This window comes from Catharus ustulatus, chromosome 14 (assembly GCF_009819885.2).
Source record: "Catharus ustulatus isolate bCatUst1 chromosome 14, bCatUst1.pri.v2, whole genome shotgun sequence".
NCBI lineage: Eukaryota > Metazoa > Chordata > Aves > Passeriformes > Turdidae > Catharus > Catharus ustulatus.
The window spans coordinates 15,412,470-15,426,152 of record NC_046234.1 but is presented as its reverse complement, the minus strand read 5'-3'; the positions used below and the strand labels follow the sequence as shown (position 1 = coordinate 15,426,152).

Genomic DNA, 13,683 nt, shown 5'->3' with positions numbered 1-13,683 from the left:
CAGAGGGCTGAAACCAGAGTTGTCCAAGGAGAAGCCCCTAACATTCCAGAGTCCTGTTGGGGAGTGACAGGATCCAGCTGATGGCTTTGCACTTTTTTCCTTGGATTTTTTAAGAAAGAGGCACCAAAGCAGCTTTGCTGCTCCCATGTCCCATCCCTGTGGCTCTGTGCTCTGTCCCAAAATCACAGCAAAAGGCTTGAAAGCAAATCCTCCAAAAAAGAAAAAGCTTTTGGGTAAGGAACCATGTTCTCCCTGATGTTTATAAATCATCCAAGCCTGTTGTTGGTACCAGGATGGGCAGGACTGGCAGAGCTGGGAAGGGTCGGAGCAGCCTCCCTCCAACCCCAGCCTCCACGCTCACATCACTTTGGTCTCTCCCTGCATGTGTAAAAGCACTTGAAAGTTCATAAAATTAATTCCAGACAAATATTAGCGAGGCCTCAGTGGAAAGCACATCTCTTTCCTTCTGGGAATTTATAGTTCAGCCACTTTTATCTTCGGGAGGCTCTTTGGAGATCAAAGATTTGATCAACTTTCCCTTTGCGAAACTCACGAAGAAAACGGTGTTATCAGGACCATGACATGATTTTATTTATTGCTTTCATGATTCATTGCCCTGCTCTGACAGCAAGATTCCTTCACGAAGGTCTAAAACAAACAGCCTGAGTTCCCCAAGGCCTGGCTCTGTTTGTTTCTCGATTTTATGGTTGTTACAAGGTCAAGCCCTGCCCTGATGGCTCCCACTTGTTAAATGCAGCTCTCAAACCACCACAGCCAAACAGGGGCAACCACTTGCCAAAGCCAGAGGGACACAACCTGTCACTCTGGCAGTTTTTCCCATCTCCACCGCCTGTGGAGTCAAAATTCCTAATTTTCAAAAAGACACAGGTAAGAATCACAGGATGAGTGAGGCTGGAAAAGGCCTCTGAGATCACAGCCACAAGCTGTGACTGATCCCAGCCCAGAGCACTGAGTGCCACAGCCAGGTGTTCCTTGGACACCTCCAGGGGTGGGGACTCCAATCCTCCCTGGGCAGCCCCTTCCAATGCCTGACTGCCCTTTCCATGGAGAAATTCCTGTTGATGTCCAACCTGAACCCATCCCAGCCCTGCCTGAGGCCATTCCCTCTCCTGTCCCTGTTCCCTGCTGTCCCCTCCTGTCAGGGAGTTGTGCAGAGCCACAAGGTCCCCCCTGATCCCCCTTTTCTCCAGGCTGAGCCCCTCCCCAGCTCTCTCAGCCCCTCCTGGTGCTCCAGATCCTTTCCCATCTCCATTCCCCTTCCAGCACTGGATAAATGGAGGCATGCTCAACTCTGAGCATCCAGGGAACATCAGGGAAATCTGGGAAAGGAATGCCAGTCACGAAAGGACAACACTGGACACAAGGGTGATAGGCAAAACCCTCATTAGACACCAACCTTCAGCCTCCCTATCCCTCCTCAGCAGCTCTCTGCACATCTGGCAAGGCAGAGGCAGCCTGAGGGATGAAGTTAATCCCTCCCAACATCTGTCGGCAGCGCTCCACCGACAGCGCTCGCCTCCAGTGGGAACTTGCTACTACACAAGCAACTGGTGAAGACACTGGGATAGATTTCAAGGAGACTGGGAAAAGGACTGGGATGCTGCCTGAGCCATCTGAGCACCAGAGCAACACCAGCTCCAAAATTGGTGGCCCACACCGGGCTGGAATCACTCAGGCAGTCTGTACCAAATGCATCAGACTTGTCAGCATTCCGGGCAAGAGGAATCCAGGGAGTTTCACCAAGCTCTGTCTTGGAGCAGAGCCACAGGGAATGTTTCTCCACTGTGAAACTGCAAAGGTTTCAGGGGAGATGGGAAACTCACAGAGTTGCACTGGAAAACTAACGATGATTACAGAGTTAGGATTGGGCTTAGCCAGGCACAGAACCACGACACCACCAGTTCTGCCCCTGCTTTCCCTGGCCTCCAGTCCTTTCTCCTCTCCTATAAAAGGGATCTGTGCTTTCCTGTGGCAGGGAAGCAGGGGAACTCTTCCAGAATTTCATGCTCCAGTCTTTGTGTCACGACAATCGTGGAAAGCCAGGACTGGAAATCAAATTCCTCACAAAGAAATCAGGAACCTTTCAGCTCTTTTAATCCAAGCTTTGTAAAACTTTGCCTTCCCTTCACAGGGGTTTTGACCCCACAGCACCTCAAAACCCCCTTAGAGCAGTCACCAGTTTGGGATGCAGATGTTTGTTGGATTGTGAAAAGCTCCTTGACGATTTTAAGCAAAGCCAGGTGTGCAGGACAACAAATAAAGGCAAACAAGCACAAATTAAAGCCTTAAACGAACACAGTTCGAGGAGTCAAAGATGGAATTCCTAAGCAGCATTAATTCACACAAGACCTACAGTTGAAGAAATCAGAACTCCTGGAATTCCTCATCTGGGAGGGAACCAAACTCAGGGAGAAGCAGAGCAGGACTCACCGTCGGGCCCTTCGCTGCCTTTACTCCTTTTATTCCGACGCACGCGTCTCCCTTCTTCTCCAACGTGCAGCTTCTCCTCAGGGTGAAAGAAGTTCAGCAAGGCCAGCTGGAAGAAGAGGGACAAGTTTAAGCATCTTTGCAAAGCTGCTTCAGCCAAGCTGAGAGCTTGGAGCCCAAATGCCAAATCCTTTCCATCAGGGATGAGCCGAGGAGGACACGAGATGGCTGCTCACAGATCTCAGCTCATCCCAAGGAGAAATGTCCTCTTGGAAGTGGTCTAGGATTTGGGAAAACTCCACCTGAGGGGTTCTGGCATGGAGAATCCTTCCCCCAGGGATGGGGGCTGCAGGGAGATCTATGGCTGGAAATAATCTAACACCTCAAAGGCCGACGCGACAATTCCTAATTCTTCTCTGCAAAACTTGCTCAATCCTGGAGCTCTTCCTCCAGCAATACTCACTGCCAGTAAGTTTTTCCTCTTTCAAGCTCTTCTCTGCAAGCCTCATTAGCTACTGAGATTCAAAGGTCTTCAGGGACCTTTAAATCCAACCCAATATGCCACATAAATTAACACTTTAAACCTACAGCAACATTTGTAACATGAGATTTGCCAGGAGGCAAAAATTTTATGTAGCGACCTCTTATTCAGGAAAAAATTGCTGCTGCCTTTAACAGATCAACATCCCGACCCAGAAATTGGAATTCGGGGATAGAAACCAGGATCCCAGCTAACCCCGGGTGTGGCAGATCATCACCAGCAGCATTTTCCTGTTATTTCCACTTCATAAAAAAGAGAAGTCAAAGATCAATTAGGGACCAAACACCTTCTGTGTGTTACTGCATCCAACAGCCAGGGCTGCTCCGACCAGGATGGGTTTTCTTGCTGAAAAAATTAATGATTTAAGCTGTAAGTGATTTAAGTGATTTAAGTTGTAAGTACACAGCAAAACAAAATCACAGCCCAAGACAAGAACCAGGAGGCTTCAAAAAGCAGCCCCAAAGGTTATCGAGCTCATCATTGTCCTGAGAACAAAACCTGGGGCATCAAAAGCATCTTTGAAAGAGCACAGAAGAACAAACACCTCCCCTGAATTGCCGGGCTCGTTAAGCTCCAACCCATAAAAAGTCCCTATCAAGAGCAATAATCGCAAAGGCCCTCGGCTTTTCACAAGCCCCAGGGCTCTCACCTCCCCTCCCCTCGAATTCCCAAGGCATTTCCCAAGCACAGCTCCCCTCCCAACCTTCACTCAGATTTTACATCTGCATTTTGCTTTACTCCAACAAGCTCCGGTGCAGTCCCACAAACAGAAACGTTTGGAAACCCTTCGGTTTCCAAAGAACCCCCAAAGCATTTCTCAAATTCCCAAACTGCTGCTATTTCCTTCTGTCCCTGTGCAGGCAGGTCTGCAAAATTCCTGGGTGTTTCTCATTGAATGATGCCGTGGCTGAAAGGACCCTAAAACGCTGTGGGATGACCTGGGATCAGCTTCCCAAAGCCTCACTGCTGGGCTTTTAAACATCCCAAAAAAGCAGTGATGAGTAAAATTTATCTGCCAGAGGGATGCCAGCTACAGGGGTGGGTGGACAACTTGTTTACAACGAGGAGTAAAGGACGAGAACAATTCCCAAAGCACCACATTCCCAAAGCCCCACATCCCACTGCACTGCCCCACTGGAGCAGGATGCTCCTGCAGGCACCACCAGCACCTTTCCTGACACACCAGAGCAGGGCCAGGCATGAGAACAAATGGATTTCCCTTTAAACCCCTTATTTCACTCACACTGAGACACTGAGAACTAATTGAAGGAACAAATTGCATTATAATTTAGGTTAAAGTGTCAATGAAATCCTCAGCGTGGCTTTGGAATGCTGTCATTGCCTGGATCACTACTGGAGTTTTACAGAACAGGGGGAAATAGAGGCTGCTCCTCCAGGCTGAACAAGCCCAACTCTGCTGCTACTCCAGGTTTTAATCTGATGTGATTTGTCACTGACCACTCAGAAAAACACTAAATTTTGGTTAAAAGTAATCAGCCCATTCAACTCTGTATTTCTAGTCAGAAAGAGAAATGGCAGTGAGGGTGAATGACTGAATCACACCTTTTACTTAGGAAACAAGCCCATAAAAGCAGCTTGTGACACTAACTGTGAGCACAGCAGCTGCTGCTTTGGGACAACTCCAACCTGGGAAAGGACACAACCCTTGAGAGCAGAAACAGGGGCTATCCCCAGGGTGCACCTTCCAGAGTGCTCTGAATTATGCAAATAACAGCACTGACCCTCCAGTGACTGGCACCAGGGCTCAGGGGTCGGGGATGGAGGCAATGCTCAGACCCCTGGCGAGGTCAGGGGCAGGGAAAGGGTGACCAAGCCTCTTGCAGCCATCAGAGCCACCAAAGGCCAAGTCCCTCTCTGGGGACTCAAGGGCTCTCTTGTTCCAGGGCTGCAGCTGCCGGGGGTCAGGGGATGAAGGGCCCGTCTGTGTCCGCCTGGGAATCGTGGCCGGCACCACTGGGATCTTTTTCCATTCACCAACCCTGAGATATCATAATACACTGGGAAAAAATTCCTCCCTGTGAAGCCTGGGCACAGAGAAGCTGTGGCTGTCCCTGGAAGTGTCCAAGGCCAGGCTGGACAGGGCTGGGAGCTACCTGGGACAGTGGAAGGTGCCCAAGAACCAAATAATTTTTAAGGCTCCTTCCCTCCTCTGCATCAAACCTGGCCACCTTCTGCAGAATTCTAAAAGGAATTCTTACCTAGTCCATGATTTCACTGAAACTCCCCATGCTCAGTCACAGGGAGCTGATTCAGCCTGTGCACTTTTAGAGGCAGAGAATTTTTCAAGAGTGAAGCACACACAGCTTCTTTTTTGGGAGCAGGTATTTTCCCTGCACAGTTTAAGCAATCCCCATTTCCCTCCTCCTCCAACCTAAAGCCCTCAAATCACCTTTAATTTTAGCAACACCGTAAGTTTAATCAAGAGAATCACTATAGGATGCAAAAAGGTCAAAAATCCAACACAGGAAAAATCTCAGGGGAAGGCATTCCTCAAAATAACCTGGGAAACAATAGCACAGGCACTGCTCGCCAGAGGGAATCGGATCTGCCTCGGTTTCTCTGGGCAAAATAAAGCAAAACAAAGGCACACAGAGCTGGTTTTCCCTGCAGAACCTGCCTGGGAAACACTGGACAAAGCTGCTGCAGGATGGATGTCAAGGGAGCACTGTGGGAACTCCCAAAATACCAGGGCCTCTCAAACTTTGGAGGATGGACATTCTGCACTCCACACAAGTAGGGGTAAAAAAAAAGGTATTATCATTTTTCATAAAATAAAGTATTATTTGTCCTGTCATTCCAGGCCCTTTTCAAAAGTCTTTTGTAGAGCACTGGACACCAAGGGAAAGTATTTCCAATGGTCAAACAGCTTCAAAGGAAGAAAAGTGGAAAAATATAACACAATTAAGCACAAAGGCTGGATTTTTTTCTTAGGCTAAATTGCTAAGAACAACGTGTGTCTTCTTCTCCAGAAGGGAAAAACACCCAAACCTTCAGGTGTACAAGGACTTTCGGGTGAAAAGTGAAAAACAAACAAACAAACAAAGATTTTCTGCATCCAACAGCTCCCAGTTCCTCCTGAGAAAGCAAGTCCAGCCAAAGATCTCATCCAGAAACCCACAGCTCAATGTCTTAAAGCACCTGAGAAAAAAACCCATGAGCTCACCCTCTTGAACAAGTGTTTAATAGGATTGTTAAAGTCAAATTCCCTCTTTCTTTGCAGTTTGGGAGATGAGCAGTGTGAGGAGCCTAAGAACCAGCCCAGGCTTTGCAGCAGCATTCTTTGTAAGCAATATTGTTGTTTTTCTGGTGCTCTCAAGTTCAGCCTGTGGTTCAGAGGAGCAGCTACTTGAATATCAGCCCCATTGTCCTCCAGAACTTCGCCTCTGGTCACACGTGGTGCAAAAAAAAAATGATCAAGTAGATAATTTATATTCCACCAGCTCAGGGAGTAGCTTTGCTTTATTGAAAAGAAACCCCATTCAACATATTATAAAAATTGTTTTTGTCATCATTTCTTGCTCCTCATAAAAATGCAAGGAGCAAACGAGGGAACAATTCCCATTTCAACGTGACAGAACTCTGACACCGTGTCCTGTCTGCAGGACAAGCCACAGCCCTGCCTGCCAAACTCGTGGGATGTGATCAATACCATGAGGGGGAGGAGCAGAGATGGAGAGAGCAGAGATGGTAGAAGCTCCACCAGCCACCTGCCTCCCCAAAGCTGGCACTCCCAGCTGGCTGTGGGAATCCTCTGGAGCAGCTTCCACACCATAACAAATCTCCTCCCTCAGTTTTTTTTTTGTGTGAAGCTCCAGTTTGGTCCTCATCTTTGAGGTGCCCAGAACTTCCCTGGTCCCTGTTGCTTCACCTCTGACATCCTTCCCTCCCAATGCCACTCCTGCTCTTTCCAGCTGTTCATCCTGAAGCCCAAGACCCCAGAGGCACAATCCTTCACCCTGGAGTTGATACAAAATCCCAACTCCTCCTCCTTCCAACCTGCACTCAAGGATCCTCACCAAGGTTTTCAGACACAACAGGGAACTTCAAAAGCATTTTCCACTCAAAGCTGTTCTATAATCCCAAAACAGCAGTGATGCTAAGGAGTTTATCCAGGTGGGAAGTTTGTCTGGGAGAAGGGACTGAGGTCCAGGCAGGAGGGCAGGAGCTGTAACAGCAGAGCCACCTCCCTCCAACACTCATGAGGAGCTTCACAAAAATGACAGCCAAGGAGTCAAGGGAGTATTTGACCACTAGAAAACAGAAATGGACCTGGAGATGGACCATGGACTGCCATGGTCTGGGGGCACAGTATCTGCCAGGGGCAGGAACCCCCATCTGAGCACATCTACACCCTGAACATGCCACCAGTGCTTTTGGGAACGGGATTTGAGATGCTGCCAAGGTGCTGAGCATCCCTGTCCCTGGGTCAACAGCCTGCCCCAAGGACTGTGCAATCCCAGTTTGGAGAATGGCACCCTGGGTCATCCAGGCACTGCAGTAACAGGCACTGACTGGAGAGCTATGAAGAGGAGGGAACAGTTTTTCCAGGCTTTTATTGGTATTTTGCCTTCATTACCCAGGAAAGCACTGTGCTATGCAGGACAGAACCCTAAATCCAACTGCCAGTTCTCAGTCCAAGCAAAAGCTATGGACACAGGGAATGAATTACCACCAGAACAATTTATGCATCTTATAAACTTCCCTTCAGAACCAAATCCTGCCCCAAACCTTCCCTCTCCCTTCCTCCTTTCCATGTGGAACTGGGCTTTAAGCAGACCTACGACAGCAGCAATCATCCTGCAACTCCCAGTCCCAACGGGAATTTCCTCCTTTCCTCGAATCCAAACCTTCCCCAGCTCACCCAGTTCAATAAGCAACATCACAAATATTTACATTTCCACCACTGATCCAACTGAACACACCACTTGATTTTTACTTCCAATCAGCTCAGGAAACCTGGAGCAAATGCAGGTAAACCTGCCAGGTAAGGACACCACAGAGGCAGCAGGGAGATGGATCTGCTCCTCATGGGAGGAGTGAAGTGTAACTTTGGAAAAGGAAAGTTCCAGCATTCCTTTAGCACAGGGAGAACAACCTCTGAAACCCTCAGAAACACTTTCTGTCTTAAACCTCCATAGAAAATTTGTTTCAGCACAAAATGGAACCAGGCCCACAGTCTGAATCCCTGGTTCCCACACACCCCACAACTTTCCCCGACTGCAGGAGCACCTCAATCACTAAATGTGACCCCAAACCAGCATCACCTCAAGCCTGGAAGACCATGATTTGTTCAACAAGGCTGTTTGTCCATGCACTTGTCTAAGACACCTTTCCCTGGAGCTGCCTTGTGCTGGAGTGGGGCTTTGATGGGGGCACAATGTCACAGCGATGGACACAGCTCCAGCTGAGCCATGGCTGAGGCTTCCCAATCCTTACACCTGCTGGCTCTGAAGGGAAAGCTCAAACACAACCCAGATGTGAGGAGAACAAGGTCAAAGCTGAGTTTAACACTGCACATGGAGACACCTGCAGTGAATTTTTTACTGGTAGCAGGGGTAAGAGATTCCTGCTGCAGGCTCCGGGTCCGGCACAGCAGAGCCAGGGGAAGTTCCTTGCTGGGAACAGGCTAAATGCTGAGAGGGATCAATGTCAGCAAGGTAAGGAACTTAAATCAGTTCCTTTTGCCTCCCAAGGAAATCAAATTTAGCTGTGAAGCAGCGCCAGGCAGGGATCTGCTGTCTATTAGCAGGATTTCTCAGTTTTTCACATTTTAATTAGCTTTTGTAGCCCTTTTCAGGCCCATTTTCAGCCAGCTGGGCTACGCCCCCTTCCAGATGGAGGTCATGGGTTCTTCTCCTGCATTCCAACAGCAATTCCTTCCTTATTTGAGCAGTTAGATTCCCAAAATATTCATGCATTTTATAAAACACAGCACACACTTGATCTGGGGGAACCCAACCCACAGCAATTCCATATCACCATAATTCCCTTTCCTTTCTCCAGCTGCACCATTGCTCTTGCTCCTCATGACCTGGAGCTTCTCCAGCTTCTCCAGGACAGCATGAAGTCAACAGCACAATCCTCCTCAAGCCAGAATCTCTCTTAAAAATATTCCCCAAATCAGGAGCTGCTCCAGCTTCAGGGCCCTGCTGCTTCCCTTGGAGCACCTCTGCTCCCTGCAGAATGAACTGGGCTCTCTCCAGCCTCAAAGCACCCTTGGGGCTCCTCCTTAGGAGAAACACTCCTTTTGCCAGGTTTGAAAACACTTTTAGGAATATCTGGAAGGTCTTGCTAGTCATGGCAGGAACAATGACCTCAACAGCTTCCACAACCAACATAACATGGACCATGACATGCACGGGGACCATTCCCAGAGGATGCTTTGGATCATTTCCACTGAAGGTGCTTCTCTGCCACCCAACTCCTTCAACTCCCACCAATTCCAGATGTTTCTCAAGAGACTGAAATCCTGACATCTGGGAAGAGAAGCTGATTCAATGCACAGTCCCCAATCTCCAAAGCAGACAAACACTCCAGGTGACCAAGCCACCTCTTCCTGCAGGAGGTGACCAACCAGATCCTGCTCTGGAGCTTTGCATTGGGAATGTGGCTGCAGGATCCAAATTTGCGGCATTTTTCAGTTCTCTGGTATTTGGCTTTTTATCTCCATTCTATATAACCCCATTGCCTGGAGTGGGACCAGCTGCAGCAAGGAATTGGTTTGGATTCACTCATGGAGATGGATCCATATGGGAGAAGTTAAAGGAGAACATCTGTCACACACTGGAACCGATGAACTTCATTCTGCCCTTGCTCTTAGACAACCCCTCCTATCGATTCTTGGGGGGAAATCTTCACAATTTTAAAATCTTTCTGCTGTTTAGGTAATTGAGCTGTTTAAGGAAGTGTCCAAGGCCAGGCTGGATGGGGCTTGGGGCATCCTGGTCTAGTGGAAGGTGTCCCTGCTCATGGATGAGTTTTGAGGTCCCTTCCAGGCCAAACCATCCTGGGATTTCATAAATCTATGATAAAGTTTTAAAAACATTTTTCCTTGCTCCATAACAAACCCATGACTTCCTGTCTGAGTGCATTTTTTCCCTTTTCAGCACAAGGGCTTTAAAATCCTCTTTTCTCAATCTGAATGTTAAATTTGGCCTTCGGTGGGGATTAATTTTTATGACATTTTATTGGAAGAAGAAAAACGGAAGGGAAGGAAACAGGAGGAGGGAATCTAGGAGTCCAAATTGAATAGAATTAAAATGAAAACAAGTCTGCTGAAAATGTAACAGCCACAAAATAATGCATCCATGAAAATAGTGTGGATAAACATCCCACTGCAGCAACAGGGAAATAATCCAATTATTACCCAGCCATCCACTGGGTAATAAAAGCAATTCCCACACCTGCAGGGATGCATGGAATTGTGGTGGGAGACAGCCACTGCCTGGTTAATTCTATACAATAATCTGCTCAAATAAATTATGCTCTGTTGCCTAATTAATCAGATCCCCTGCAATTAACGTCAAGGAGCCAGTGACCTCATGCAGACAGGATTAAGAGCTCTGCAAGGCTCCGTTCCGGGCACGGCCATGGGAACAAGTCCCCGCAAGGCAGGGCCGGGTGCGGTGCCAGAGATGCTTCTTCATGCAGGAATTGCAAAACTGCAGATCCTACAGGGACTCCTCAGAAGCCAAAATGACACAGCATGGGAATGGGGGAAAGAGGGAACATCCCCTCAAGCCCTGGATCCAGGGAGAACCAAGGGGCGTCCCAGCACGTGGCACTGGAGCAGCTCCAGATAAACATCCTGCTTCCCAAAATCTGGATTATAGAAATGTGGAATGGTTTGGGTTGGAAGGGACCTTCAAGACCATTTGACCCATTCCTTTGCCATGGGAAGGGACACCTGCCACTAGTCCAGGTTGTTCCAAGCCTCATGCTACCAGGCCTTGGATATTTCTAGGGTTTGGGGTATCCACCTGCTTTCCAGGCATCCAGTGCCAGCAGTGGTAAAAACCTCATAGCAAAAAAACCTCAAATTCTGCTGCTCTTTACTCCCCTCTTGGCCTGGCTTCCCCTACCTGTGTGAGCCCAGCAGCAGGAATTTTCTCCTCTGGAAGTGAGGATACCAGAGCAGCTCCCACAGCCTTGGCACCCACTGAAATCACTGACACGAGGGGAAAACAACACCCCAGCACTTCTGGGATGGATCCTGTGGCAGCCTGGTCCCCCTGCCAGCTGTGCCTCTCCTCACCCCTGGATGTGCTCTGGGATGTGTGGGCAGCTGAGGGAGGCACACGGGATCCCTGATGGCTCCATGGGATTGACAAGGATGGCTCTGCCCCATCACTGGAACAGCACAACCCTGAGCTGGGAGGGATGAGCTGAAGCAGAAACGCCACGATGTGCTGCAGAAACTCTGGGAAAAGGAGCTGGGAGGAGTTCAGGAATGTGAGTTTTCCACGGGCTGCTATCTCACAGCCAGGCCCAGCGCATCCCCGGCCGCCTCTAGGCCCGGCTCTGGGCCGCCAAACCCGGCTCCACTTGCTGCTCAGGCACCAGACAGCTCCTAATCACAACAACATTCCCCACTCCCCCTCCACATGGCAACAGCTCCGTTTTCCATCCAAACAAGCCATCCCCAAGCCCCCACGGCCCGGCAGCGAGCGCGAGCAGCTGGCACAGCGCGAGCAAGTGGATCTGGAGGCCGCGCGCAGGAATTCCATTATCTCCCCAGCAAACAAACCTCAACCGCGGCAATCCTGGGACTCTGGCTGCGGCTGGGGAGCCACGGCGGCCCCAGAGCAGAGACAGAGGTGTGAGTTTGTGCAAGCCAAGCCTTTCTGAGCCGGGCTTTGAAGTGCAGAGCCCGGCTCACGTCTTCAAACAGCGCCCGAGGCTGCACAGCAGCATCGGCTCGGCGGCTCCCGCCATGCGCCGCAGCCCATCCAGATGTTTCCAGCCAGGCAGCCAGGCCAGCTGCTGCACAGCTGCCTCGTGTCGGGCTGGGGCAGCTCTTGGGAGGGAGCAGCGCTAGCTCAACATCCCCTGTGACATGTTCTGACTTTGGGAGGCTCGAAAGAAAAAGGGTTTTGTGCCGTCTGAGTTGTTTGTTGAGAGGAGTTTAAGTGAGGAGAGTAGGAAAGGATTTAATGTTTCAGCTCCTGGATGCTGCTCGTGCCTCTGCGGCAGCTGGTTCTGCACTGTATGGTAAAACTGAGTTAAAACAAACAGAAGGTTGAAAATACTGGAAGGTTAAATAAAAAAGGAGCCAGAAAAAGAATTTCATGGACAGTTCTGTCCATACCCAGTGGCTAAAATGAGACTCAGCTAGCTTGGACTTTTTGGAGCTGGTCAGCAGCTTTTGACCCCGGAAAAGAGAGAATTCCAGCAGCAGAGGGTGGAGAAATCAGGACCATAGAATCCCACATTGGTTTGTGTTGGAGGGACCTTAAAGCTCATCATGTTCTAGGGACACCAGACCAGGTTGCTTCAAGCCCCATCCAACCTGGCCTTGGACACTCCCTGGAATCCAGGGACAGCCACAGCTTCTCTGAGAACCTGTGCCAGCACCTCCCCACCCTCACAGCCAGGAATTCCTTCCCAATATCCCACCTAACCCTGCTCTCTGGCAGTGGGAAGCCATTCCATGTCCTGGTCCCACTCCAAGGTCGCTCTCCAGTGTCCCACAAAACTCCAGCACACAACTTGGGGTGACATCCAGGCACTCCACACTCACCAGTAACAGGAAATGCTGCTGTGGTGAAGAAAAATTAGGAAAACAACCCCCTCCTGCAGCCAGGGACTATTTTCCTACTTCTCTGTGCAAGAAAAGCAGTGACATTGCTTGGGGCTCAGCATAAGAAAAAAAGAAATAAAATACTGTTTACAGAGAGAATTTTGCAACCTCTCCAAATGTCATCCTGGGTCATATTTTGCCCATGATGGGGACACAAAACCTGAGGGAAACTCCAAAGGCTGTGGAGCCTCAGGGTGCTCCCTGTGGCTCCTGCTTGGACATGGAGAGGCATCACCACGTGCTGGAGAAGGACCCACAAACCTTCTGAAGGCTGGAAACTGAAGAAGGATGGAAAATGTTTAACTTTTGCCAGGAAAAAGTATCAAATATATCCTCCTAGGATTTTTCAGACAGCTTGGTTTGGGTTTGTTTGTTGTATTATTTTGTTGGTAGGTTTTTTTTCTAAAGTTGAAACTGGTTTCCTAAATCATCCTGGACACACAAACAACCAGGGACATCACACAATTCAATACCCAAACAAAGATGAATCCACTGGTCAGCTTTTGCTACCAACTGAGTGGATAAACCCTTTATTTTTCAATAATGACCAGCCATGCTGCCTGCAGAGCACCGGAAGGTCAAGGGCAGGATCTGGCTAAAATCCCATTCCAGAGGAGCAACAACACCAGGGACCAGCTGGAACCACCACTGTGGGATTCCCCTGGAGTGATCAGGTTCATGATATTTTATTTCCCTGACCCCTGGGATCAGCCAAGCTGGGAAAGGCTCCCACAAAACAGCTCCAAACGAGAGGGGCATTTTACCATAACCTTAAATAAACAAAAGCAGAGGAGAGAGAGGAGATGCTGCTGGGAACTACAAAGGGGAACTGTAAACACAACAGCAGATAAAGCAGATGGATGTTTGAAACAAC

At 49.1% G+C, this 13,683-nt stretch overlaps 1 protein-coding gene across 2 annotated transcripts in view; it reads right to left on the bottom strand.

The window, feature by feature from the left end:
• The window catches only part of EDA (ectodysplasin A), a 60,631-nt gene that overhangs the window by 23,368 nt on the left and 23,580 nt on the right, over positions 1-13,683 (bottom strand). For both annotated transcript variants that reach the window (XM_033072550.1, XM_033072551.1), the window contains exon 2: positions 2,452-2,557. In XM_033072550.1, the coding sequence (XP_032928441.1) occupies positions 2,452-2,557 (106 nt within the window). The remainder of the gene's footprint in view (positions 1-2,451; positions 2,558-13,683) is intronic.